This window comes from Lissotriton helveticus, chromosome 8 (assembly GCF_964261635.1).
Source record: "Lissotriton helveticus chromosome 8, aLisHel1.1, whole genome shotgun sequence".
NCBI lineage: Eukaryota > Metazoa > Chordata > Amphibia > Caudata > Salamandridae > Lissotriton > Lissotriton helveticus.
Window position 1 is genome coordinate 1,563,351,659 of NC_136069.1, and position 23,972 is coordinate 1,563,375,630.

At 45.2% G+C, this 23,972-nt stretch overlaps 1 protein-coding gene, 1 long non-coding RNA gene and 3 other non-coding genes across 5 annotated transcripts in view; 1 reads left to right on the top strand and 4 right to left on the bottom strand.

Moving 5' to 3' along the window:
* LOC144772056 (nicotinamide N-methyltransferase-like) overlaps positions 1-8,948 on the top strand; it is a 123,696-nt gene extending 114,748 nt beyond the window's left edge. Inside the window, exon 3 of the mRNA XM_078656249.1 lies at positions 8,188-8,948. Within this exon, the coding sequence (XP_078512375.1) occupies positions 8,188-8,623 (436 nt within the window). The 3' untranslated portion in view covers positions 8,624-8,948. The remainder of the gene's footprint in view (positions 1-8,187) is intronic.
* Positions 8,949-17,761: 8,813 nt separating this feature from the next.
* Positions 17,762-17,826, bottom strand: LOC144774634 (small nucleolar RNA SNORD58). The gene has a single exon (XR_013600403.1). It is a non-coding gene; the product is annotated as a small nucleolar RNA SNORD58 (small nucleolar RNA).
* A 4,395-nt stretch (positions 17,827-22,221) lies between these two features.
* LOC144772057 (uncharacterized) lies at positions 22,222-23,592 on the bottom strand. Its single transcript, XR_013599623.1, has 3 exons — positions 23,537-23,592; positions 23,280-23,320; positions 22,222-22,351 (listed from the first exon to the last, which is right to left on the bottom strand). It is a non-coding gene; the product is annotated as an uncharacterized LOC144772057 (long non-coding RNA).
* On the bottom strand, positions 22,433-22,498 carry LOC144774636 (small nucleolar RNA SNORD58). The gene has a single exon (XR_013600405.1). It is a non-coding gene; the product is annotated as a small nucleolar RNA SNORD58 (small nucleolar RNA).
* Positions 23,593-23,670: 78 nt separating the features above from the next.
* On the bottom strand, positions 23,671-23,736 carry LOC144774635 (small nucleolar RNA SNORD58). The gene has a single exon (XR_013600404.1). It is a non-coding gene; the product is annotated as a small nucleolar RNA SNORD58 (small nucleolar RNA).
* Positions 23,737-23,972: the final 236 nt, after the last annotated feature.

A 23,972-nucleotide genomic window follows, 5' to 3' on the forward strand; every position in this document is an offset into this window, starting at 1 on the left:
AATCTCTCCATATCTTTGCTACGCCAACAACCCTCATCATCCAACACTCCCTCTGTTGCCCAGGTTGCAAGTTCTGCTTCAGATGCTGATTTCTGTATATCTAATATTTCTTCTCTAGCATCATGCCATCACTCAGCCTGTGATTTCACCACATACATGGGAGAGACATTCTGTAGCATGGCCGTCTCTCGCACTATGCGATCTGCAAAAGCGTTTCCTTGTCCAATTTTATCTGTCACTTTCTTATGCACACTACATTTAATTATTGCTACTTTCTTTGGACATAATAGTGCATTCAGGAGATCACGTACCAATTCTCCATGCATAATATGCACTCCATGCGAGGTCAAGAACCCTTGTTCTTTCCAGAGTAGGCCAAAATCGTGCACTACTCCAAAAGCGTAACGGCTATCAGTGTAGATATTCACACATAATCCAGCACTTAACTCGCATGCTTTCGTTAAGGCTATTAATTCAGCCGCTTGGGCCGATTTCTGCGGTATTCGTGCTGTTTCTACCACTGTCTTAAGTGTCGTGATCGCATAAGCTGCGGAAGTCGTACCATCTGGCAACTTTAAACACGATCCATCAACCCACAGTTTCCCATCTACATCTGGAAGTGGCGTATCCTGTAAATCGATACGACCCTTTGGTTGTTCTTCAGTCAGAAAAACACAATCATGTTGTTCTTCCTTCTGGGTCTCAGCAACAGGATATGGCAATAAAGTAGCGGGGTTCAAAGTGGCGCTCCTCTTCAGTGTAATATGTGGCGCCAACAGCGTTAGCTTGTATCCTGTTAAACGAGCACTAGTTAGATGCTGTGTTTTCGTTTGGTTCAATAAAGCATCTACTGCATGGGGAACTAACACCAACAATGTGTGTGACAAAACTATTCCCTCACTCTGTCGTATAGCCACTGCTGTTGCTGCGACTGCTCGAAAACACCCAGGTAATCCTCATGCTACAGGATCAAGTACTGCTGAAAAGTACGCACAAGGTCTCTGTTTGTCTCCGTGTGTCTGCACTAAGACTGACAATGCACACCCATCTTTCTCGTGGACATATAATGTAAAGATCTTTGTATAATCCGGTGTACCTAACACTGGTGCAGAACAAAGAGCTTGCCTCAATTGTTCAAAAGCATTCTGACATTCATCTGTCCATTCAATGGGAATCGGTGTAGTTTTGGACAACAATGCTAACAAAGGTTTCATAATGTGTGAAAATCCTAATATCCACTGTCTACAAAAGGACGTCAAACCTATGAAAGCACGAACATCTTTCTGAGTGCAAGGGACTGCCGTATCTAGAATTGCTTGAATTCGATCTGATGTCAGTGCACGTCCCTCCTTAGACAAAAGATGACCGAGGTAGGTCATCTTTGGTCTACAATATTGCAACTTCTTCCTCGAAACCTTGTGAATATTCTTAGCAAGAAAAGAAAGCAGGGAAAGAGTACTCTCCTTGCATTGTGGAGTAGTGTGGCTCACTGGATAGAGGCAGCAGACCTGAGAGCAGAAGTCGGCCGGGACCAGGGTTCAATTCCCGAAGCGGCAGGGTCGTGGACCTGGGTCAGCGGACTCGATAATTCTCGCTTCGGTGCTTACTCTAATCAGGGGTTCCACTCGGCAACTCTGGGCATTAGCTTGCCTAATCTCCACAACGGCCCCATCTATTCCGGGGATGCCTGGCTCCACCTTGGGGACTCCCAGCAGGGACCATCCCAGAAGGAAAGCCAGGACGGGTTCCCCAGAGTTATACAGCGCCAGGAAACCTATGGACGGGTAGCAGTGCGCTTTACAAGCTCAAATACATTTACATTTACATTGTTCCTGCGTATCTGCTGCAAGTAAAATGTCATCAACATATTGAATAAGAGCTACCCCAAACTGTAAGTCGAAAGAATCAAGCTGTCTTTTTAAAGCCTGGCTATACATGCTAGGGCTTTCTTTGTACCCTTGAGGGACTCGACAAAATCTATATGATTTGTTATTTAATGTGAAGCCGAACAAATATCGGCTATCGGGATGAATGGGAATCGAGAAGAAAGCATTCTTCAAATTGATAACGGTGAAGGTAGTGACTGTGGGTGGAATCAAAGTAAGTAAGCTGGTAATGTCAGACACCACCGGATACTGGGGCACTACTATCTTATTAATTTCCCTCAAATCAGTAATAAAACGATAGATCTTCGTGTCTGTGTCTTTCTTGAGGATCGGAAGAATTGGGCTGTTACAAACATTATAGGGGACTTCCTCCACCACCCCTGCCATAATCAAGTCATTTACGATATGTGTTAAAGCAACTTCACCTTCTCTGGAAATGTTATACTGTGGTACGCGAGGCAAAGACACTCCCTCCTTTACAGTAATACGTACGGGAGGGATAATCATCTGTCCCACATCAGTATCGGAAGTAGCCCACAAAGTTTTTGGAAGAGAGGCTAACGCATCGGCCTCCTGCATGAGGCACAATCTCTCAACCTCTGGATAGTTCTCATTCAAAATAACCCGCACCCCTTCAGGGGCACAGCGTATAGTTGCTCGAAAATGTTTAAGCATATCGAGTCCCACAATATTATCTGGTGTGTTCGGGGATAACAAAAACAAACATGGGACAGTAAACTTATCAATGTGAAATGTAAGGGGTTGAGACAGTGGGCTAAGAGAAGGTGTTCCATCGAACCCTATTGAGGTAATCGTTTCGCCAGACAGGGGAGCCCTTGGAACCAAGTGTTTGGACAGAGCGCTACGAGTAGCTCCTGTATCGACCAGAAACTGATCAGTAGAACCCAAAACATGCGCTGATATATATGGACCCCTTTGATCTACTGGTACTTCAACCGATTCCACACCCCATCCTACGCAATCCTATGCATATGTATTATCCTGAGACTCAATAGACTCTCCCTCAGCTATCTGATACTGATTCCGTCGATCAAAAGTATTATGATCAGTCTGACCACGACCCCTCGCTTCAAACCTACCACGATCATTTGCTCCACCCCTCGACCCTGAATAACTATTTCGAAACCTTCCACTTCCCCGACCACGCTGAGTACGCTGTTCTCGAAGCACCGGACAATCTGAAGCCCAATGTCCAAACTGTTTACAGTATGCACACTGATCCTCGGAAATATCGGAACGAGCAGAAGACGTACCATACGATCCACGTCTACCCCTATCATTCCCTCTTGGCTGTGTAGCATAAACCTGAGCCAACATCACCTTCGTCTTCAAATACTTCACTTTCTTATCACTACTTTCTTTAGCCTCCAATTCCTGTCGTTCATAATACTGAGCCATAGTCAATAAAGAAGGAGGGGTTGCATCAGCATCGTCCAATCTATTTTCTTAGGGGGAACGAGCGTTTTTAATTTATTCAAAATAGCCTCTGGGAGGTCTAAAATCAATTGGCATGGCTTACACGCGGGTTCCCTATCCAAATCAGCTCGAGCTAAGTCTTTCCAATCTGCACCTAAAACGTTTGATCATCAAACTTACGAATTGCTCTCCACATATCAGGAGGCAATATTAACCCAAAGAAAAGATCAATATCAACTAATGTCATAACACATTGTTCCTCCTCCCTCCCTCTCCTTACAGGATAAACAATCTCCTTACAGCGCGGGGATGCCCTTGGGTCACCAGGCGCTATACAAATCGCTAAAAAAAAAAAAAAAAAAATAACACATGAAGAAATAGCACCTTCCACTCCTTCATAGAAAGCTGCTGGATTTTTACGGGGGTCAGGCAAAGCATTCTTAAGCGCCATAACATCTGCTCTATTCCAAGGCGTATAAACCCAATTATATATAAAATAACCCTTTGCATCCGCAGACAATTTATTATCATCTGTACCTTGCCCTTTAGGAGGAACATACAAAGGCGCAGCTTCTCGCATAGGCATAACATGAACTACGGCGCTCTTATCTGTTCCAAAGATAGGGCACTCTACGCATAAGTTCATCAATCTCTGAAACAGTAATAACATTAAGATTAAGTTTACGAGCCAACCCGCGTAATTCCGCGGATCGTTCAACACTAATCCTAGTACGAGTATCCCTCTGATCATCCTCGCCTGAGTCCTCATCCGGAGCCGTAGGCAAAACATACGGAGGCGGGCAACGATCTAGCAATGAAAAATAATCAGATTCATTAGTAGGGACTGGATAAAGAGGACGTCGAATAGGAAACTGACCATTAACCTGCAAATTACGTTCTCGAGTCTCTCTCTTTCTGTTCCTGCAATTCTTTCTCCTGCAACTGTAAAGCTTTATCACGAGCAGCCTTTCGCTGCTCCTTATCCGCCAAGGCTTGTTCACGCTTCATTCGTTCACGCACCACTTTCTCCCACATATGCACACAATCAAACATATCCTGTCTAGACCTGCGCTGAAACAAACACTGCTCCACATATTGAACCTTTCGTAAATCAAACGACCCATGTAGTGGCCATTGCAATTCATGATCAGTTTTCGTATATTTGTGCCACAATGTACTATACATAATGGGAGGAATGCCAAATTTTATGTACATTTCACGATTAGGTGTCCCCTCTGGGGGAGCCGGCTGAGATTCATTTAATCGATAATTGGTACAGTTTCCAAGACAGCACATTCCTCGGAGTGTGCTTAAAACAGGCATGTCAAAATATCATGAAAACGCGATATTACATAAAATGGCACTTAATATGTTTTACACATGGTGTGCCGTTCAAACAAATACAAAGTCAGAGAAATATCTCTACATACCTGCCTATGTGAGGTGCACTCCACATATAACTCAGATCATAGGTCCAAATGTTAGCTAATTCAAACAAATTCGAAAAGCCACAGTAAGTGTCAGTAGACTACCTTACCAATCACAAGCTTACCAAATATTCTCAAATGTCCAGGTACCAACTGCCAAGTTCCTTAATCGAATCAGCCAAACGGGCACTGCACGACAACCCAACTGATCAGGATCTCAGTCGAGGACCGGCGCCACCTGGAAGGTCAGGTCGGAAGGAAAGGAAAAAACACCGTGGGTGCCAAGACTCGGGTCACTCCGTGGCAGCGTACGCGTCCATGGCGAGTTTCCAATCCTTCGTCGCGACCACTCGTTCGGGCATCCGAGTCGCCGATGAGTCCCTTCGTGGTCGCCAATTTGTGGTATTGGGTTTCATCAGGTCTACATACTCTGCAAAAAACTCCCGAACACCATAGAATAGAAGTTGGCACGGAAACTGGAAATGCAAAAGACAAGTTTATTAAGACCCCATGGGGTGGTGGTACATTCCTACAGCACCCTTCGGTAATGCAAGAAGTATCACCCCGGACATCGATGCGTGACCTCTTTTATACATTTTTACAGCAATAAAAAGGGTAGGCGGTATACTTTTGAACAGTTTAGGTACATATAAGGGCATTTTTGGAACACAGCCAACATGTGGGAGGAGTCTAGTACCACTGGTCAGTTTTGGAGACCATTCCTAAGAGGTGACCACTCATTAATCTAAATGTTCGAGTACGCATGCGTGAGCTTGACCAGTGCTAAAAATAGCCTGTTGCTGGGCAAATTAAATGGTCATTGGTACAAAGAAAGGACAAAAGGGCATGATGACCACGAGGCAGCATGTTCATTGAAAATGGAAGCCAGGGAATACAAAATGGCTCCCGAAAGTATGGTCAATTTAAACACGAAAGTTTGTGTAGCTGAGCTAAATGCTAACCTAGTCACTGCCAAATTACGACACAACTGGCACCCATACCAAGAATGAGGTAAGCATCTGCGGCGGATCTCGGCGTGTACTGAAGGCGGCCAGCAGCCTGTGCCTGGTTGCAACTTTAGTAGTCCCTCAGTCCATTGTGACCGATTAAGGGGTCGTGTTTATTGCCCGCAAGTTACTAAACTCAACCTGCCTGCTCAATTTCTGCATTCATCGATATCCGTAGAAGAAGGTCTCCATTTTAGATTGAGGTTGAGGGGTATGTTCGTCCCATGGCCTATCCTAGAACTTGCCTTCGGAACCACACAAGGGTGAAATTCTTGATGGGCCTCTTCCGTATGCAACTCTGCAGATAAAGACTCAGCTCATGATTAATATGAAAAGGTGGGCTAGTGAGTGAGGGTAGGGATAGGTGGATGGCTGGATGGATTAGTGGAAGGGTGAATGGATGAATGAAAGGGTGAATGGATGGATAATGAGCGAAAGGATGGATGGATGAGTGAAAGGGTGGATGATGGGCGAGCGAATGGGTGGATAATTGAGTGAAAAAATGGATGAGTGATAGAGTCAATGATGGATGAATTCATGAGTGGATGACTAGAAGGATGGATGGAAGGAATTATGGCTAAGTGAATGGGTCAATGGAGAGAAAAAGCGAGGATGGATGACTGAAAAGGGGAATGAGTGGAAGGATGAGTGACTGGGTGGATGGATGAGTAAGTGACACGATCGCTGGAGGGTTTGAAAGGGTTAGTGGATGAGTGTACGGATGGATAGGGTGAAAGGATGGATGAGTGAAAGTGTGGATGGAGGGTTGGATGGAAGGAAGGATACATGATGGATAGGTTTACAAATGGATGAATATGTTTGGATATAGATGGGATTACTTATATACTATAGTGCGACCTCCTTTGATGTGTCTGTAAAATGTACCTTTTGTCCCGAAGTTTTGTCCTGAATTTTGACCTCCTGTCCTGAATTTTGTCCTGAATTTTGACCCTTTGTCCTGAATTTTTACACTCACCGTCCTGAATTTGCACCCATGCCAGTTGGTCACCCTAGTTGCAGCAGCAGGCCCTAATCCAAAAGTCATAAAATGGCGGGCATTGTGATTGGCGTCCGCGGCCCCATGTCCAGGCGGCATGCCTCGGCTCCAGTCAGTGAGGTGATAGAATCCTTATCCCGCCACAACTGTGAATGTGGGCAAGGCTGGGTGGAGGTCAGGGCACGGGAGAGGGGGTCAAGGAAGGCAGCGAAGAGCGTGTGCCTTCCACTAGTTTAAAGTCTGAGGCCCCCCTTTCCTTGAGCTGCACACATTCAAGCAATGCTTTTAACTGTCTGGGCCTGGTGTCAAGAGCGTGGAGCGCCAGTGCCAGGCTGGGAGGAGGTCTGACATTTATTGCAGTATCATACCTCTATTTGTACTTTGTACGCTTTCGTGACTTGCACACATGTCACTTTTACCTCCTGTAATGCACCGTTTGCTACTTGTTTTTTGTTTGCTCACAATTGTCACTTCTGCCTCATGTAACTTAACGTATGCCTTTGTAATCTATTCACTTGTAATTTTCTCCTCATATATCATTACTGTTCCTATTGTGAAGCGCTCTGAAACCTATGGGTAAAGTCTGCGCTATATAAAAACGCATGAAATAAAAGGAAGGGAAGCTCTTATATAATGAGATTGCAGCCATAATTATTTTTACATGATAAGTAGATTTAAGAAGTTTAAAAATTTAATTTTTAATTAATTAATTATTTTAAAAATTATAAAAATAAATAAATAATTAATTTAAAAATTAAATTTAAAAATGTAACACTACATGACACCAAATGGACAAGTGGATTTTTTTTACAGGATAAGTAGATTTAAGAAGCAACCTGTCCCATGGACAAGTAGTAATTTTATTAAATTACACACCACTGTTTCAAATATCATGAACGGTGCTTATTCAGTTATTTAATGTTTGATGTGTTTTATTGTTTAATGTTGAATACAAGTTCTTTTATATCTGATACATTCATTCTTCTATCCTGGATGACGGGGGCGAGAGTGGTCGTAGTAAAAGGGAGGGGGCGGCATTTTTCAATTCTCGCCTAGGGCAGCAAAACACCTAGAAACGGCCCTGTAAATAAACCCCATCTTTTATTTGGTTGAGAGTCAATTGCACTATAGGGATGAAACCTCATACATTCATTTGCATTCTAAAATAATGTAATAGTTTTGTTTTTAATGCTTTACTTCAGAAATATTTACTTTACTGCTCTGCACATTATACTCCGGTATCAAAGTAGGAGTAGTGTTAGAACAATGGACGTGCACTTCGTGCAAGTGGATGGTTAGTGCATAAATGGAGAGCCCTTCCTACATATTAATCTTCTTTATACTGACTAATTTTTAAAACTGCCCACTAAATGAAAGAACATGTCTAGTCAGTAATGGAACAGTATGCATTTTGATTATTTCTTTATTTTTAGGGAAGAATGGCCGGACATGCAAAAAAAGATACAACGAAAAGTCAAACAAGTTGTCACGTATGATGTCGGCCAAAGCAACCCATTGTTTCCCATCGTCCTGCCACAGGCTGACTGTCTGCTCTTACCACATTGTTTGGAAAAACATGTGACGAATGAAGAGGAGTTCTGCAGTTGTTTCAAAAATCTCTCAACACTGTTAAAAAATGGAGGGCATTTAATAATGATAGCTTGTATCAGACAGACGTATTTTATGATTGGTAGCTTTAAGTTTCCCCATCTATCTATTGATGAGATTTTAGTCAGGAAAGCTCTAAGTGAAGCTGACTATGTAATTAAGGAGCTGCAGTTGTTTCCTAGGACAGAAACCCATTTGTATGATGTGGCAGATTATGAAAGCTTTATTTTGGTTCACGCCCAAAAAAAAATACCTGCTTGATCAACTTATATATCATAGTTATACTAATATTACTGAATTAATAGACAAATGAACTACAAAGAGGAAATGCATTGTTTGTCTCTGTCCTGAATCGCATATTTTATGTATCTTCATTTTTTTAAGTTCTGTTCTGCTGCCACCACTGGTGCTCTGCTTTCTGCCTCAACTTTCCTCTCACTGCTTGACAACTAAACTTTGCATTTGCTGGTAACACTTTTTCTAAGGTCTGCCAGGTTCTGTTTCAGTCATTGTCACCATGCTCTTACTACAAGGTCACATGAATTGTATCTCAGTGAATAAAGTGGTGCTATGGGTGATGAATTTACCTGGCATTTCATTCAATTTTGTAGTCGAAAAAGGATAGTGCATTCTTATAATAACACTATTTTCCATGTTTGCAAAGAATTTAAATTTGTTCTGAAATGCTTTAACTTTGCATGTGTGTCCTCAAATGCTCATCACAGATGGTTCACGTGTCATGTGAATATCTTCCATTTGATGATAGGATACAAGCCTCTGTCCACTATCTACCAGTTTATAAATCAAGATACAGCCGTAGAAATCACCAGTAAAATATGCAACAAACAATATTAGTAATTTTAATTATGTTTTCCCAATTAACACTTGGTATCAGTGTTTTTTAGTACACTATGTGGGGCACAGTGAAACAGTATCCAATTCTATAGATTCTATTCATTTGGATGGATGGACATCATCAACTCAAGGTCTGTACAACACACATAACACCAAAATACACACATGCACCCCCACATACACATACATACACACACTCACACACTTACACAACTACTCACGCACCCGCCCACATACATGTAGCCTTCCACATACCCACTGCCAGACCCACAAAACTACTCACACACCCACTCACAGACCCACACAACCGCTCATACTTTTACACCCACTTACACACCATACAACTACTTACACAACTACTCACACTCCCATACAGTCACACACACCATCTCACAGATCCTCAAAACTCACATACCCACTCACAAACACAACCAGTCACTCATACATTCAGGCACCCACCCACTCACATGCCCACTCACATATCCATATACCCACTCACACATCCATAGTGCCACTCACACTCCCACTCAGAGCCATAAAACCACTCATTCACATACCCACTTACACATCTACAGAAACACTCACACCCCTACTCACATACCCACACAGCCACTTACATCCCCACTCTCACACACACACTTACACACCCACACAGACTTTTACATACCTACTAACACACCCGTGCGTCTGTGTGTGTGCTTCTCTGTGTGTGTGCATGTTCTCTGTCTCTGTGTGCGAGTCTCTGTCTCTGTGTGTGCATCTCTGGCTTTGTGTGTGCATCTCTCTCTCTGCATCTCTGTGTGTCTCTGTCTGTGCATCTGTCTGTGTGTGTGTCTGTCTCTGTGTGTGTGTCTGTCTCGGTGTGTGCGTTTGTGTGTGTTTGACTCTGTGTGTGTATCTGTGCGTGTGTATCTCTTTCTCTGTGTGTCTGCCTCTGTGTGTCTCTGTGTGTCTGTCTCTGTGTGTCTCTTGTGTCTCTGTATCTCTTTGTGTGTGTCTGTGTGTGTGCTTCTCTGTGTGTGTGCGTCTCTCTCTATCTGTGTGTGTCTCTCTGTATCTGTGTGTGTCTCTCTGTATCTGTGTGTGTCTCTCGGTTGTGTAGGCTAGTCGAAGAATATTAAACCACAATTTACAATAGCCATAGTCTTTTATTGCATTTCAATCAATCAATCATCGCATTTATATAGCGCAGTACTCACCCAGAAGGGTCTCAAGGCGCTGGGGGAGGGGGGTCCGCTACTGCTCGAACAGCCAGGTCTTGAGTTGCTTCCTGAAGGCGAGGTGGTCCTGGGTCAGGCGGAGGTGGGTGGGGAGGGTGTTCCATGTCTTGGCGGCGAGGTAGGAGAAGGACCGTCCCCCTGTGGTGGCTCTTCGGATGCGGGGGATGGCGGCTAGGGCGTGGCTGGTCAATCGAAGCTGGCGTTTGGGAGCGTAGAAGTTGAGGCGGCTGTTGAGGTATCCTGGTTGTGTAGGGCTTTGTGTGCGTGGGTGAGGAGACGGAAGGTGATTCTCTTGTTGACCGGGAGCCAGTGCAGGTTTCTCAGGTGTCCGGAGATGTGGCTGCGACGGGGGATGTCCAGGATGAGTCGTGCTGATGCGTTCTGGATCCACAGTAGTCTCTTCTGGAGTTTGGCGGTGGTTCCGGCGTAGAGGGAGTTGCCGTAGTCCAGACGGCTGGTGACGAGGGCCTGGGTGACCGTCTTCCTGGTCTCGGTGGGGATCCACCGGAAGATCTTACGTAGCATGCGCAGGATGTTGAAGCACGACGAGGAGACGGCGTTGACTTGTCTGGTCATGGAGAGGGAGGACTCCAGGATGAAGCCCAGGTTGCGTGCGTGGTCCGTTGGTTTGGGTGCGCTGCCTAGGGCGGGGGGCCACCAGGAGTCGTCCCAAGTGGTGGGTGAGGATCCCAGGATGAGGACTTCCGTCTTGTCCGAGTTCAGTTTCAGGCGGCTGTTCTTCATCCATTCGGCTACCTCTTTCATCCCTTCGTGAAGGTTGGTTCTGGCGGTGGCGGGGTCGTTGGTGAGGGAGAGGATCAGCTGGGTGTCATCGGCGTAGGAGATGATGTTGAGGTTGTGCTGGCGTGCGATGTCTGCGAGGGGGCTCATGTAGACTTTGAAGAGGGTTGAACTGAGCGAGGAGCCTTGAGGAACGCCGCAGATGACTTCGGTGGCTTCAGATCTGAATGGAGGGAGGCGGACTCTCTGTGTTCTTCCGGCGAGGAAGGAGATGATCCACTCCAGTGCCTTCTCCTGGACTCCGACGTTGCTGAGGCATTGTACTAGGGTACGGTGGCAGACAGTGTCGAAGGCCGCGGAGAGGTCGAGGAGGATGACGGCCGCTGTTTCTCCGTTGTTAAGCAGCGCTCGGATGTCATCGGTGGCTGCGATCAGGGCGGTCTCGGTGCTGTGGTTGGCCCGGAAGCCAGACTGCGAGGGGTCGAGGGATCCGCTCGTCTTGAGGAAGGTGACGGTCTTCTCGATGACTTTTGCAGGAAACGGGAGCAGCGAGATGGGTCGGTAGTTCTTGAGGTCGGTGGGGTCGGCCTATGGCTTCTTGAGTAGGGCGCTGAGTTCGGCGTGCTTCCAGCTCTCCGGGAAGGTAGCGGTGTCGAAGGAGGTGTTGATGATGTCCCGCAGGTGGGGTGCGATGACAGCGTCGGCCTTGTTGAAGACGTGGTGAGGGCAGGGGTCGGTCGGAGATCCGGAGTGGATGGAGTTCATCGTGCGGACGGTGTCTTCGCTGCTGATCGGAGTCCAGGTGCGGAGGGTGGTAGTGGGGGGCGGTGGTTCGGTTGTGGCGTTCGTCGGTTGAGTGCTGAAGCTGTTGTGTATGTCCGCGATCTTGTTGTGGAAGTAGGAGGCGAGGGAGTTGCAGAGGTCTTGCGAAGGGGTGATGTCGTTGTTTCCGGCGTTGGGGTTGGAGAGCTCTTTGACGATGTTGAAGAGTTCCTTGCTGTTGTGTGCGTTGTTGTCCAGTCGTTCCTTGAATGCAGTTTTCTTGGTGGCGTGGATGAGTTGGTGGTGTTTTCGGGTGGCGAGCTTGAGGGCAGTCATGTTGTCCGGTGTTGGGTCTCTGCGCCAGGTTCTCTCGAGGGCTCGGCAGTTCTTCTTGGAGCTCTTGAGTTCGTCGGTGAACCATGGGGCTTTCTTGCTACCGGGTCTGCTAGGCGGGGTCCTCAGGGGGGCGAGCTCGTCTGCGCAGTCGCTGATCCACTTCGTGAGGTTGGTGGCCGCCTGGCTAGGGTTCGTTGTGCTGGTGGGAGGGTTCATGCTCAGGGAGGTCGCGAGCTGGTCGGCTGTGATCTTGTTCCAGCTCCTGCGTGCCACCTGTTACTGGTGGTGGTGGATCGTGGTCCTACGGAAGCTGAAGTGGACGCAGCTGTGGTCCGTCCAGTGGAGTCCGGTGGCGTGGCTGAAGGCGATGTCCTTGCTGGATGAGAAGACGGGGTCGAGTGTGTGTCCGGCGTAGTGGGTGGGGGTGGTGACCAGCTGCTTGAGTCCCGGTCGTTGTTGTTCTCCAGGTGGAAGTTGAGGTCCCCTAGGAGGATGTAGTCAGCGGAGCAGAGGGCGTGCGGGCTGATGAAGTCGGCGATGTCTTCGCTGAATTGTGTGCGTTGTCCCGGGGGTCTGTAGATGAGGGTGCCTCTGAGGGTGGTCTTGGGGTTGATGTGGACCTGAAAGTGCAGGTGCTCGGCGGTTGCGAGGGTGTCGTCGGTGTTGATCGTGATGCGGATGGTGTTCCTGTGGACGATGGCGATGCCTCCTCCGGTGTGGTTGATGCGGTCCCTTCGGATGATGTTGTAGCCATCTGGGATGGCGATGGCGATGTCGGGCGCTGAGGAGGCGTTCATCCAGGTTTCCGTGAAGAAGGCGACGTCTGGGGCTGTGGTGTCGAGTAGGTTCCAGATCTCGATGGCGTGCCTGTGGACGGAGCGGGTGTTGAGCAGGATGCATTTCAAAGACAGGGTTCTGACAGAAAAAGACTCAAGAACTTTGTCCTGATGATGAGATTACTACATTAATTATAATGTTGACATCTCAATGTAAAAAAACAAGCAGACTAAGAGGAAAATGTATTACAATGTTGACTAATACAGCAAGCAAAGTTGCTGTGATGCATTGCGCTGGGGGAGACAGCATCACAGAAACATATCTACTAAGATATGGAACTGCTGCACAAGTATGCTGTCTTGTGCCACATGCACACCTTTGCACCACAGTACAACGGTGTGTGTGTGATGTCTAGCTCATGCTTTGAATTGAAAGGGCACATTACCAATGCACAGCAATATGCCCAGACAAGTTAAAACCATTTTACTCATTGGATGAGTGCAGTACAGTTTAGCACACGCAAACTTTGAAAAGTTAGGAGAAATCAAATGTTTTCGTTCTACTTCTCACCTGCTGCAAGAAGGTGTTACTTTTTAGTGCAGAACCCTGCCTACCATTGTAAGTAGATGTGGCTTTGTCCAAAAATAATGGCTGGTAGAACGGCAATTACCATGCACCACCCTTGGGACATCACCTAAATGGAAAGCATCGCAAAGCCCTATTTAAGTACATTTTCTATACATTTCAAGAGCTAATAAAGTTTTGTCCTGGAAAGTTAATAGTTTATCAAAGCTTTGTTATGCTGGTTTTCATCACTTTTTGTGAATTTACATTTTGTGACCACAGCTTTTCTTTGGGGGTTCAAATTGCACTGTTCTGGGTATACATTTTCACTATGGGCACTGACAACCTCATCAGTCATTCTGGGCCTCATTTACAAGCCCCTTGCGTCGCTGCTGCATCACTTTTTTCTATACAGTCACAGTGCACCACATTGCGTCATTTCCACAAACTGATGCGTGGGACCAATACCTCACTTTGTAGAGCCCTGTGTCACATTATACCTGCACCAGGCATAATGTATGCAGGGTAGGTGTCCCCACGCAAAAAAGCCATGTAGAAGTGGAGCAGTGAAATTTACATTGCACTGTGTCACTCTATGACTTCACTGCATCAAAATCCTTACGCGTGCTCAGACAAGGCGTAAGAAATTATGCAAGACTTTGACAATGGGACTCACCTCTGTGTTTTGACGCATTGCTGGAGTTGTGTCAGTTTTACATCCAACTCCAGCAATGAGTCCCTTTTGCGCCAACAGATAATCAGAATTTCTGACGCAGCTGTTAATCCTTGCGCCACGGAGCCCCGCATTGAAAATACAGCGTCTTCATGGAGTCGCAAGGACATTTGGTGCGGGTGCAGGGAAACTGATGCATCCATGCTGATGCATCAGTTTCTTGTAAGTGAGGCCCTCTTTTTTTCTGCCTTGTGAGTGTTTGTAAGTAGATGTTTTTCTACTGGCTAGCTGCGGGTTTAGTAGCATTTATACATTGGCAATTGAGTCACCAACATTCTAAATGAGCTCCTAATAGACCATTGCTTCTTTTAGAGCTGATATGTGTGAGGCCATGCACTATCTCCGTCTACATCTCTAATTTCAGTTCTGATAGTGATCCCCTCCTATATCAAGATTTTCCTTGATTTGTTAAGCAAGCAAGTATAGAACTCTCCTTTTTTGAATTCTCCATCTTTCTTCAATGGCTTCACTTTAAGAGGGATGTCCTGCCACAGTGTGCTTCTGACCTTCGGTGGTGTGTGGATCACGAGTTGTCCTGTGAGGCCTGGCTTCTCCTTCACTGCCTCCTCTGCCAAAACCTAAAGTCCCTCTTTATAAAATGTATGCTTCCTCAGTTGCTCTGTAGCTGTGGTTATTTGCTGGGTTGGAATATTTTCTACATGGTCAGAAGATGGCAATAGATGGCAATGGATTGTGTATTTACATTTGGCCGTGCACCAGTACTGACAAAATGGCTGCCTGCCTCCTTCATCAGTGTCTGCTGCCTGAGATAAGAGTCAGGCTGTCAAACATCCACTGAATTATGTTTCTGGACCTAACTTCCTGCCATTGCCTCACAGCACAGGAATGATGCATTTCCAGTAGGTCATGTTATGCTAATACCTTGTCGGATTCTGTGAATAAATGGTAATTCCACTAGCAAATTTTCCACATCTAGAATTATTATTCAGAGATAAGTGTGGATCTGAACCCTGTATTTCTGATTCCCTGATACTCAGAAAAAATGCATAATTGTTCAACTGGGCCCTGCTTACGGGGTGTCTATTCACCACAACCAGTAGTTGAACAACTCGTTGTGAGGGCCTATGCGCATATTGTTAGGAGACTAGTGAAACAAGCATTTACAATGCAACGGTTTCGCCCTTGCAAAAGTTAGCTATTGGCATTGTAAATGACATTTTTATTTATGTGTTGGTTTTAAGAACAGATAAATAAATGGCATTGTCATTTACAATGCCAATAGCTTAATCTCTCGCAAATGCCACACACACCCCCACAGAGAGCACCCCCACACAGAGCCCCCCTCCACACAGAGCCCCCCCCCACACAGAGCCCCTCCCCCCACACATCCCCTCTTCTCAGCAGTACTCTAGAAGCTCTTTAGTTTAGCATGAGGTCCAGCGAATGCTGTGCTATCAATGTAGACTTCTAAATACAGAACAAATCAGATCCTTCAACGACTTCACTAAGGTGAATTCACCAGCAACGAACTACAGAATACATTGTTGTACTGAAACTGCCAGTTCGACCTCCAAGAAAATACTGTTTTGTACCTTAAAGGGAAGACCGACAAAGCGGACACACAAGGGGTTCCAAAGTTCGTGGCTTAGGATCAACGTTTTGCTTAGACTAAACCTTTTTCAAAATATATATTTTTCTTGATCATAAAACATCTCAGATTGTGCACTCTGAACCCCCTCTTACTGCTTTTGTAAACTGCTGAGCAGTTTTGCAGAAGAGAACCGTTAGTAGATTTTAACTACTGAGGCACTGTAGACAGGAAGAGATCTTAAAGACACAGTTAACTTAAAAAACAGTTGTGAAATTCCAAGGCTCTCCTGAGAAGCCCAAACCTCTTCTGTAGGGCACTAGGGCTGGGATCAGAGAGGCGTCTCAGCCACATGGGGGTGTCCCATGTAAGCCCTGTGCCAGAGATACAGGGCCCTCAGCTGCAGGCCCATCTGTCGGCCTTCCTGTGTGACAAGCCTGGCTCAAGTCTGAAGGTACACGAGTTGCACTCCCAGCAATGACTACCAACAAATACAATGCCGTCTCGACCGATGTATGCCGTCGCAGCTCAGTTACTTAAGTACAGTTTAAGAGTTCTAAGAAAGTGACATCTGGCATTAGCAGTAGTGCAGGACCCAAGTATGTGGACCCACGCCGATTCCTGCTGGAGGCAGCAAGGCTGGCCCAAGGGCCCGACGTGCTCTGTGCCGATTCCTTGTTGGCCATGTTTGGGCCTGCGAAGCTCGCCCCAAACCAGGCCTGCCACTTTAAATACTGTGCCTGAAGTGCAGGCGGGCACTCCGGTCAGGGCACTGTCCTTCCCCATATTAGTCAAGCCCAGGGACACTATTCTTAGCCCAGCTGTGCCCGGTGCTGAAGGCCGAAAAATAACTCGCCCGATGACTTCTCCGAAGCGGCCCTGGGGCCTCATGTTAACATAAGGATGAAGGGCACGAAGAGTAGGGCACAGGCTTCCTAAAAAAGCAACTGCCTACATGCAGCTGTGAAAAGGGTGCATAATGTCCAGGGACCCCGCCACTGAAGACCCCTGCCCAGGTTTTGAATCTCGCACGTTTACTCTGATGAGCACCACTGTTTGGCTTCGAAAGGACCGGCAAATGCTCAAAATTCTGTCAGTGAAAGACATAGCTCAACGGCGTTCAGCAATAATGGACACGCTTCTGACAATCTGCATCTATGCTTGTAACCTCTACGGATTCATCACATGGGGATTTGAACTTCAAAACGTGTGCTTGTTTATTGCGTGTACACTAGCAGGGGGTGGGGAGGTGGGCTTCGGGTATATATGGCTACCTTATCTCTCAATACACACACAAACGTACCAGTAGATGCGAGAAGTTGACGGGCCCCGGCGCCATCTTCGGAGGAATGAAAAAGCAAACCTTGGCCCACAAAAAAAAAACGCCCACCGCCGGAATGACGTCACAAAGGGGCGGAGAGCGAAAACATCGCCGGAACGCCCACGAATCTGCTCTGGCAATGACGGACAGATCTCTCTTCCAATGGCTAGCCTCCATTTATGGAGCTAGCCAATGGAAGAGCAGGCGGGACAAAGCCCCCGTACTGCTTCTCAAAAGATTTTGTCTGCGCGAACGCTGCTGCGCAGTGGACGCAAGGCGAAACCTTAAAAAATGAAGGGAAAAACGTCTAAAGGGGTCATTTGCTAGCTCCTGAAGAATGAAAACAAGCTTGTATACAAACCTTGAGTTCAGCGTTACTTTCCGCGTTTTTCAGCATGTGAAGCAAGAAGTCGGCACTCTTTTTAGGCCATCGCCCCTGGGTCCAAGCCCACTGCTTGGCCTGCAAAATCAAAAATACTGAGGTTAGGAGGAAGGGAAGGTCATGTGAGGAGAAAGCATCCAACACCTGTAATCAGCAACGGTTGCTCAGAATATAAATTGTTTTCATCTTTAATGCAAAGGTGTCCTAAGTAATCATCATAGCAACCAAAATCCAAATGCTCTTCACAATACATTAAGTGGGGAAAAAAACAAAATCTCTAATCCCTCTTACTAAATACAATAAGTTAGGTTTTTAGACATGCAATGGCAAATCACAGATCTAGGCTGCATTTCAAAATGTCATTTGGCAACCCATCAGGAATGGGAGCTTTACCAGCTGGACTGACAGCGGACCTATTACTTCTTTTAGTTAAAAATGATGTCTCCCTAATCCAACCTGTTGCAAAAGAGGTCCAGTCCAACTATAGATCAGCTTCAAATGAGCAACCCATTGAGCACGGAAAATATGGCTTAACAGCATGGTACCAAGGTCCACCGTGTCTTAATGATATTACTAATCGAGACATTAGATCTCAGTGTTAAAAACACTCTAGGAAGGGGTCTTGCACAGTTTGAGACACAGAGACTAGTCAATGAGTTCATGTTGACTGCTTTTCATTTCGCTCATTCTTAATTTTAGGTTAAGTATTTAACTGTGTGGATTAAAGTACTTTTTAAAAGCAGAAACACGAACGGAGCGGTTAATCTGAGGCCATGGTTCTCCAGTACACAGCGAGTATCTGAGCACTAAGGGGTCTCTGAGGAGGATGCAGAGACGGTTCACTGGTGTCCACTAATCCCAGTAACCACAAGTATCTCAATGCGAGGTCAGTAGACAGCATATCTCCAGACATGGCCTCAGCAAAACAAAGGAGAACTATTAAAGCTCTTTGGTTGATTAGCAAAACAGCTAATCGGGGGGGGGGGGTTCCAACCTTTTCTGCAATTAGAGCAACTTCTGATCAGTGAAAATCATGAGCTACTGATGGCCAAGTAACTTGTGCATTGTTACTAAACTCCCCCTCCTCATTGACTTTAAAACTAAAGTCAATTGCCCCGGATACTATGGTTTGAACAAAATATTGTGACTATAGTATGATAGAGCTGCGTGTGCGTCAATGAGTGCATGTTCTGTGGCGATGTATGAACATGTGTATGAATGGGATGTATGGGTGACTGAGTGTATGTGTTGTATGTAGTTGTGGCAAAGAACCTACCTTCCGCCATATGCAGCACTGTTGCATGAACCATTTTTTTTAATTAAGAAAATGTTAAGAGCTGAAAAATATTCTGCAAGAATGTTCCTAATAACTTTTCTGCACTTCAAATTGCTCCCATAAAAAAGTTCTAAATATGGCAGAAGTTCTACCAGCCACTGGGAGCAAGAGGCCTGCTGTTTGGATTTGTCACACGCTGAGATTGAAGAAAATGAAATTGATCAGATACATAAAACTCATTTTAAGTGTCTTTACAGTAATTCTACTCCTAGTGGCCTGTAGACATGATGACTGCTTTCCTGCGGTCATCTATTTAAATTGGAGAACTGCTTATTATCAGTCTCTGCTATCTGTAGCCTGACAACGTAAAACCAACAGTCTTTTCTTAACTTAAAAGGGAAAAACACTTCTTTAGTTAAAAATGAACTCAAGACTGGGAGCTACTCTGAAGGTTTCTGTGAGCTACTGGTAGGAGATATCTGGTAGATACAACACTCGTAACACAGACTAGCAGCCTGGAGCACTACTGGAAGCATTATAACACTGTTAAGTCTACAATTACTGCACCCATCAGACACAATAGTTGAAGCAATAATATGTCAGACTGCAAGGGAGACCAATCTCAACCTCCAGATCATGAGGCCCGCTACAGGAAGAGGACTCCAACAACCAGCAAAGCCATGGAGCCCAGCCTATAGCAGAACAGCTCTTGACTGGCTAGTTTGCGTGCAATACTGTTGATGAATGAATAAGTGAGCGACATGCAGTGTTGTAAGCCCGACCATACTAGTTTTATGCTGCATCTAGAAAGTGGGCCTTGCCGACAGCAGCGTAGCCCCATCCTCCAACTGCACATGAAGGGGAACTTCGGACTCCCGCAACCACCCGAACAGAGACAGCAGCTGCCGGCAGAGGCTGCACAAGAACACTTACTTCTCAAATTAGAAGACCATTGTACAGCATCACAAATAAGAGAATTCGAGATAAAAGCCCTGAAGAAGTCCGGTCACGGACGAAACGCGTTGGCTATTGCTCTTAAAAGTGTTTGTGAAAATAAAGAATTTTTCTACTGAAGATTACCTGACTTTGGAATTCTTGGGAGAATGACTGAAGAGATACTGGACCATTTCAGACAATGTTAATGATTTTGTGATATCTATTACTTAAGTGTGCGGAGTCAATTTGTGTTGAACTTCGGAAGCTCCACTGCTGTTTCAATGGGCACGGGAAGCTGTTCGGGCAGAGTACAAGTTTCTCTTGAGTTTATTTTGAAAGTTTTATATAGCGCGAACAAGATCTTTGCAGATATCAGAGCGCTTTACATAGAAAGGGTGAGTGTGGAGGGTATTAAAATTAGGGGTCAAGGGACCTCCTCTTTACAGTGGTGACCATTAAAACACACTCAAATTAGGGTCTGGTAACTACAAAACCCAAAATAAATCCCATTGACTACAACTGAACCAAAGGGGTTGTGGCACCTGACCCATGGTCACTGGGTAACAGAGGTAAAGATGCCCCTTGCCCGGACAAAGTAGACACCTGGCCACATGTAGTAAGTGCGTGTGTTAAAAAAAAGCCTGAGGGTGACGTTCAGTGCCCACCCCTTTGCCTCAGTGGCACACACTTGCTCCTCCACACTCCTGGCTGGGCTTAGGAAGAACATCTTTAGGTGTATCCGCTCAGTCCTGGAGCCGCCAACTACAAATCTGCAGTCCATCTGCCTGTGCAGAAGGGACACCCTTGAGTGATGCCAGCGGTCTTGCCCAGACCCCAGCAGGTAAGCAGAGCAGCACATCTCACCTAACCGGAGGACAGGCTCCTTGGGCAGGGCACGCAGTAAACCGCTCCAATACAGCCAGCTGCCAAATCAGGCAAAGTTGTGGAGATTGGATATCACAGCTCTGGGGTGTGCGCCGTTCGCTATGATATCCAACCTCCACAACTTTGCCCCATTTGGCAGCTGGTTGGTAATTTACAACTTTATCCGCTTTACTAAAAATATAGGCAAAGAAAAAGTTTAACCATGGCGACCACTTCTCCATGATTGCCACTCCACTTAAAAGACACCCTTTTCGGGTTGGAACTATCACAGAAAATAAGAGAACTCAGGACAGACATAAGCCCTGAAGAAGTCGCAGGGTAATCCCATGTAACAGCGACGAAACATGTGTTGGCTAAGAAACGAACAGAGTGAAGTACAGAAACTTCGCACAGACGAACCAGAATGACCATAAAAAATACAAGACATGCTGTATTGTGATATACAATAGTATTTCATGCTCAAATTCTAAACGTGTACAGAGGATCTGTTCAAGCTAATTTTCACTTAGCCAAAAAAAAGCTATTACACCAGCAGCAGAAAGAAAAGCAACTTAATAGTAATGCATTATACAGAGGTATGACCCTTTTTATTGCATATTAATGGAGCGCAGACGCGTTCTGGTAAACGCAAGAGCAGAGACGGGTCACACCAGGAACCACCCCAGATCATTTCACCCAGAAGCCTGGCATGTATTACTGCTAGTCTACTGCTTCTATGGCCATCTGGGCCACGGAGAAAATGACCCGACCAATAGTGGATAATCAGCACCATAATATGGCTGTTATTGTCCCATTTTTTCTCTTTTTAACCACCCCTCCTCCAAAGACTAGAGCATTTTTTTTTGGACTACTATCCCTTGGTTTCCTTCTAATGACTGACCTTTAGCCCCGAATAACGGCTTGTTCGCCACTAGAGGATTCTTTGGCAAACGTGGGATGGCAGATGACGAACTCTTGAATTTCGGGAGGGGACTAGCGGATAATTTCTTTGCACACCTGTGTAAATCCATAATATTGGACGAATATAGTGGCCAGTTAGTATACATTTTAGATGAGAGAATACCTACATAGCAAGGTGTGAAAGCCCAGAGGTTGGGCAAGGGATACAGGGGCCAGTTTTTTTTATGGTCACGGAGAAAACATGCTGAGCAGTCTCTAAAGACCTGGATGTAACCATATTCCACATTACTTTTGGATTGCAAGGCATACCTCTATATCGCCCGATTAGTCACATGTACAAGCAGCAATAGAAGGGAACTGTTGCTTGTTAGAAGTAGTCTACTGGGTCTCAGATAAAGCTAAGATGAAACCTGAAAAAGTCCATAGGATGAAACAGGCAATGGATGTGAAGTGCATAAAAATCTGCATGAACTGAAGGATCATTTATTCTAGGTTGTGTGTCCAAAGACTCAAATTATTTTTTATAAAAGATTAACTTGGAGTACTGTTTTAGAACGCTGCCAACATTCACAAGTAATGGCATGTACTATTAAACACTTAATTATTATCCATCTAACCTGAGCACATCTTCCAACTCCACCATTGTAACGACGGAAAGGAACACATTGCTTCTGAAGAGTGACATCCTTCAGGTATTTGGTGGCTTTACGGATATGCATACCCTTGATGGCTTGAGCAGTCTCACGGGTGTTCTAGAAAAAAAATTTAAAGGGGCATGTTTACTCTAGAAATAAAGAATTAGGACGAGTATTGTACACAAGGCATAATTAGTAGCTGCTCAGAATGCAAAGCATTTTCATGAAAAACTCAAAGGTGTCCTAAGCAAGTCATCATCACAGCTACACAAACTCCATTATGTGAACTATTAAGAACACAAATTGAATGACACCGACCAACCACTTTTTTAAAATGTATGTTTTTATGTCTTTTATGGTAAATCTTTTACCGAAATAAAGAACTTTTGAATTGAATGACACCGAGTGGGATCACTCTAAAGAGAATGAACTGGACACCAACTTCATGCAATGCTCAGTTTTACACAAACTTTACATAGGTGGCCCATTGTAAAAAAATTGGCAGGAGTAAAAAATAAAAGCTACTAAAAAACAATGCCTCCGAGAAATCGTAATTTTCAATTGTGCAATAGCTTAGTAAAATGTTATTAGCCTGCCAATTTTCACCAGTCTTCCTTTGAATGTATCATTAGATAATAAGGCCATTATAGTTAGCATTAAACTGTTGCAATTTACAGTTCATATGCGTTTTTCGACTGGCTTCCCCGTCAAACAAGCTACGCTCAAAGCACTTCCAAAAGGGCGCTGGTCTGAATAATGAAGGCTTTTCATATGAAAGACTTAACACCACTCCATATAGATGCACATTTTGCCTTAGTTGCACAACAACCTCTTACACAGATCCATAAAGTGGCATTATTAACTGGCAGCCAACAGGTTTGCGATGCAGAGGATTGGGGGGGAACTTGGAATTGAATCTAAGGGTCTACTGAACTAAAAACTGTCCCAAACATCGGGCGATAGGATTTACACAGCCCCTGGTGTTCAATGTATCGTTAAAGCATCAGGTGAATCATGCAGGGTTGGTGGTCTAAAGGACGCGTACCTTGAAATGGACCCGCAGGTTGGAACCCCGTGCCTTGCATGCTGCAAAACAAAAATATAATATTAATCCTATGTAAGGCACATTAAGATTCGTCTTCGCTCAAAGCACTTAATCGTCTTCATTGTATTGACCTGAGAAGTAAAGTATAATTAGACCAGCTGACTTAAAACATGTCAAGCACCTACAATGAATATAATTGTTCAATCATCGACAGATGACTGAATTTCAAATACGAGACAAACGCGAATCTCACTTACATTTAGTCGGGTTTTCTGGGTCGAGCGAATAGCGCACCATTTTCAGAGATTAACTGTGGAAGCAAAGAAAATGCATGAAAAAAACGCGATGCAACAATGCGTCCTTTTATGTAGGTTTACAACTCAAAATGTTGTCTGCTCAGAAATCAAATTAGTTTCATAATCAATTCAAAGGTGTCCTAAGATCATCATCATCGCAGCAACATGCCCAGCCCATTTTCGCATCATTGAATACACACAGTAAGGCGCATGTGAAATGACGCCAGGAAAGAGTGCCGCATCGTTAGTAGCCTTATACATCTTTCTCAAAACCGGCGCGACGAATACGATAAAGCATTTCCGGATAAAGTGTATGTTACTATCTTTCTATCAAACAAAAAAACTCAAAGAGAAGTGGTTACATTCTTTTTAAAGAGGTGGTCATACAACGATGGGT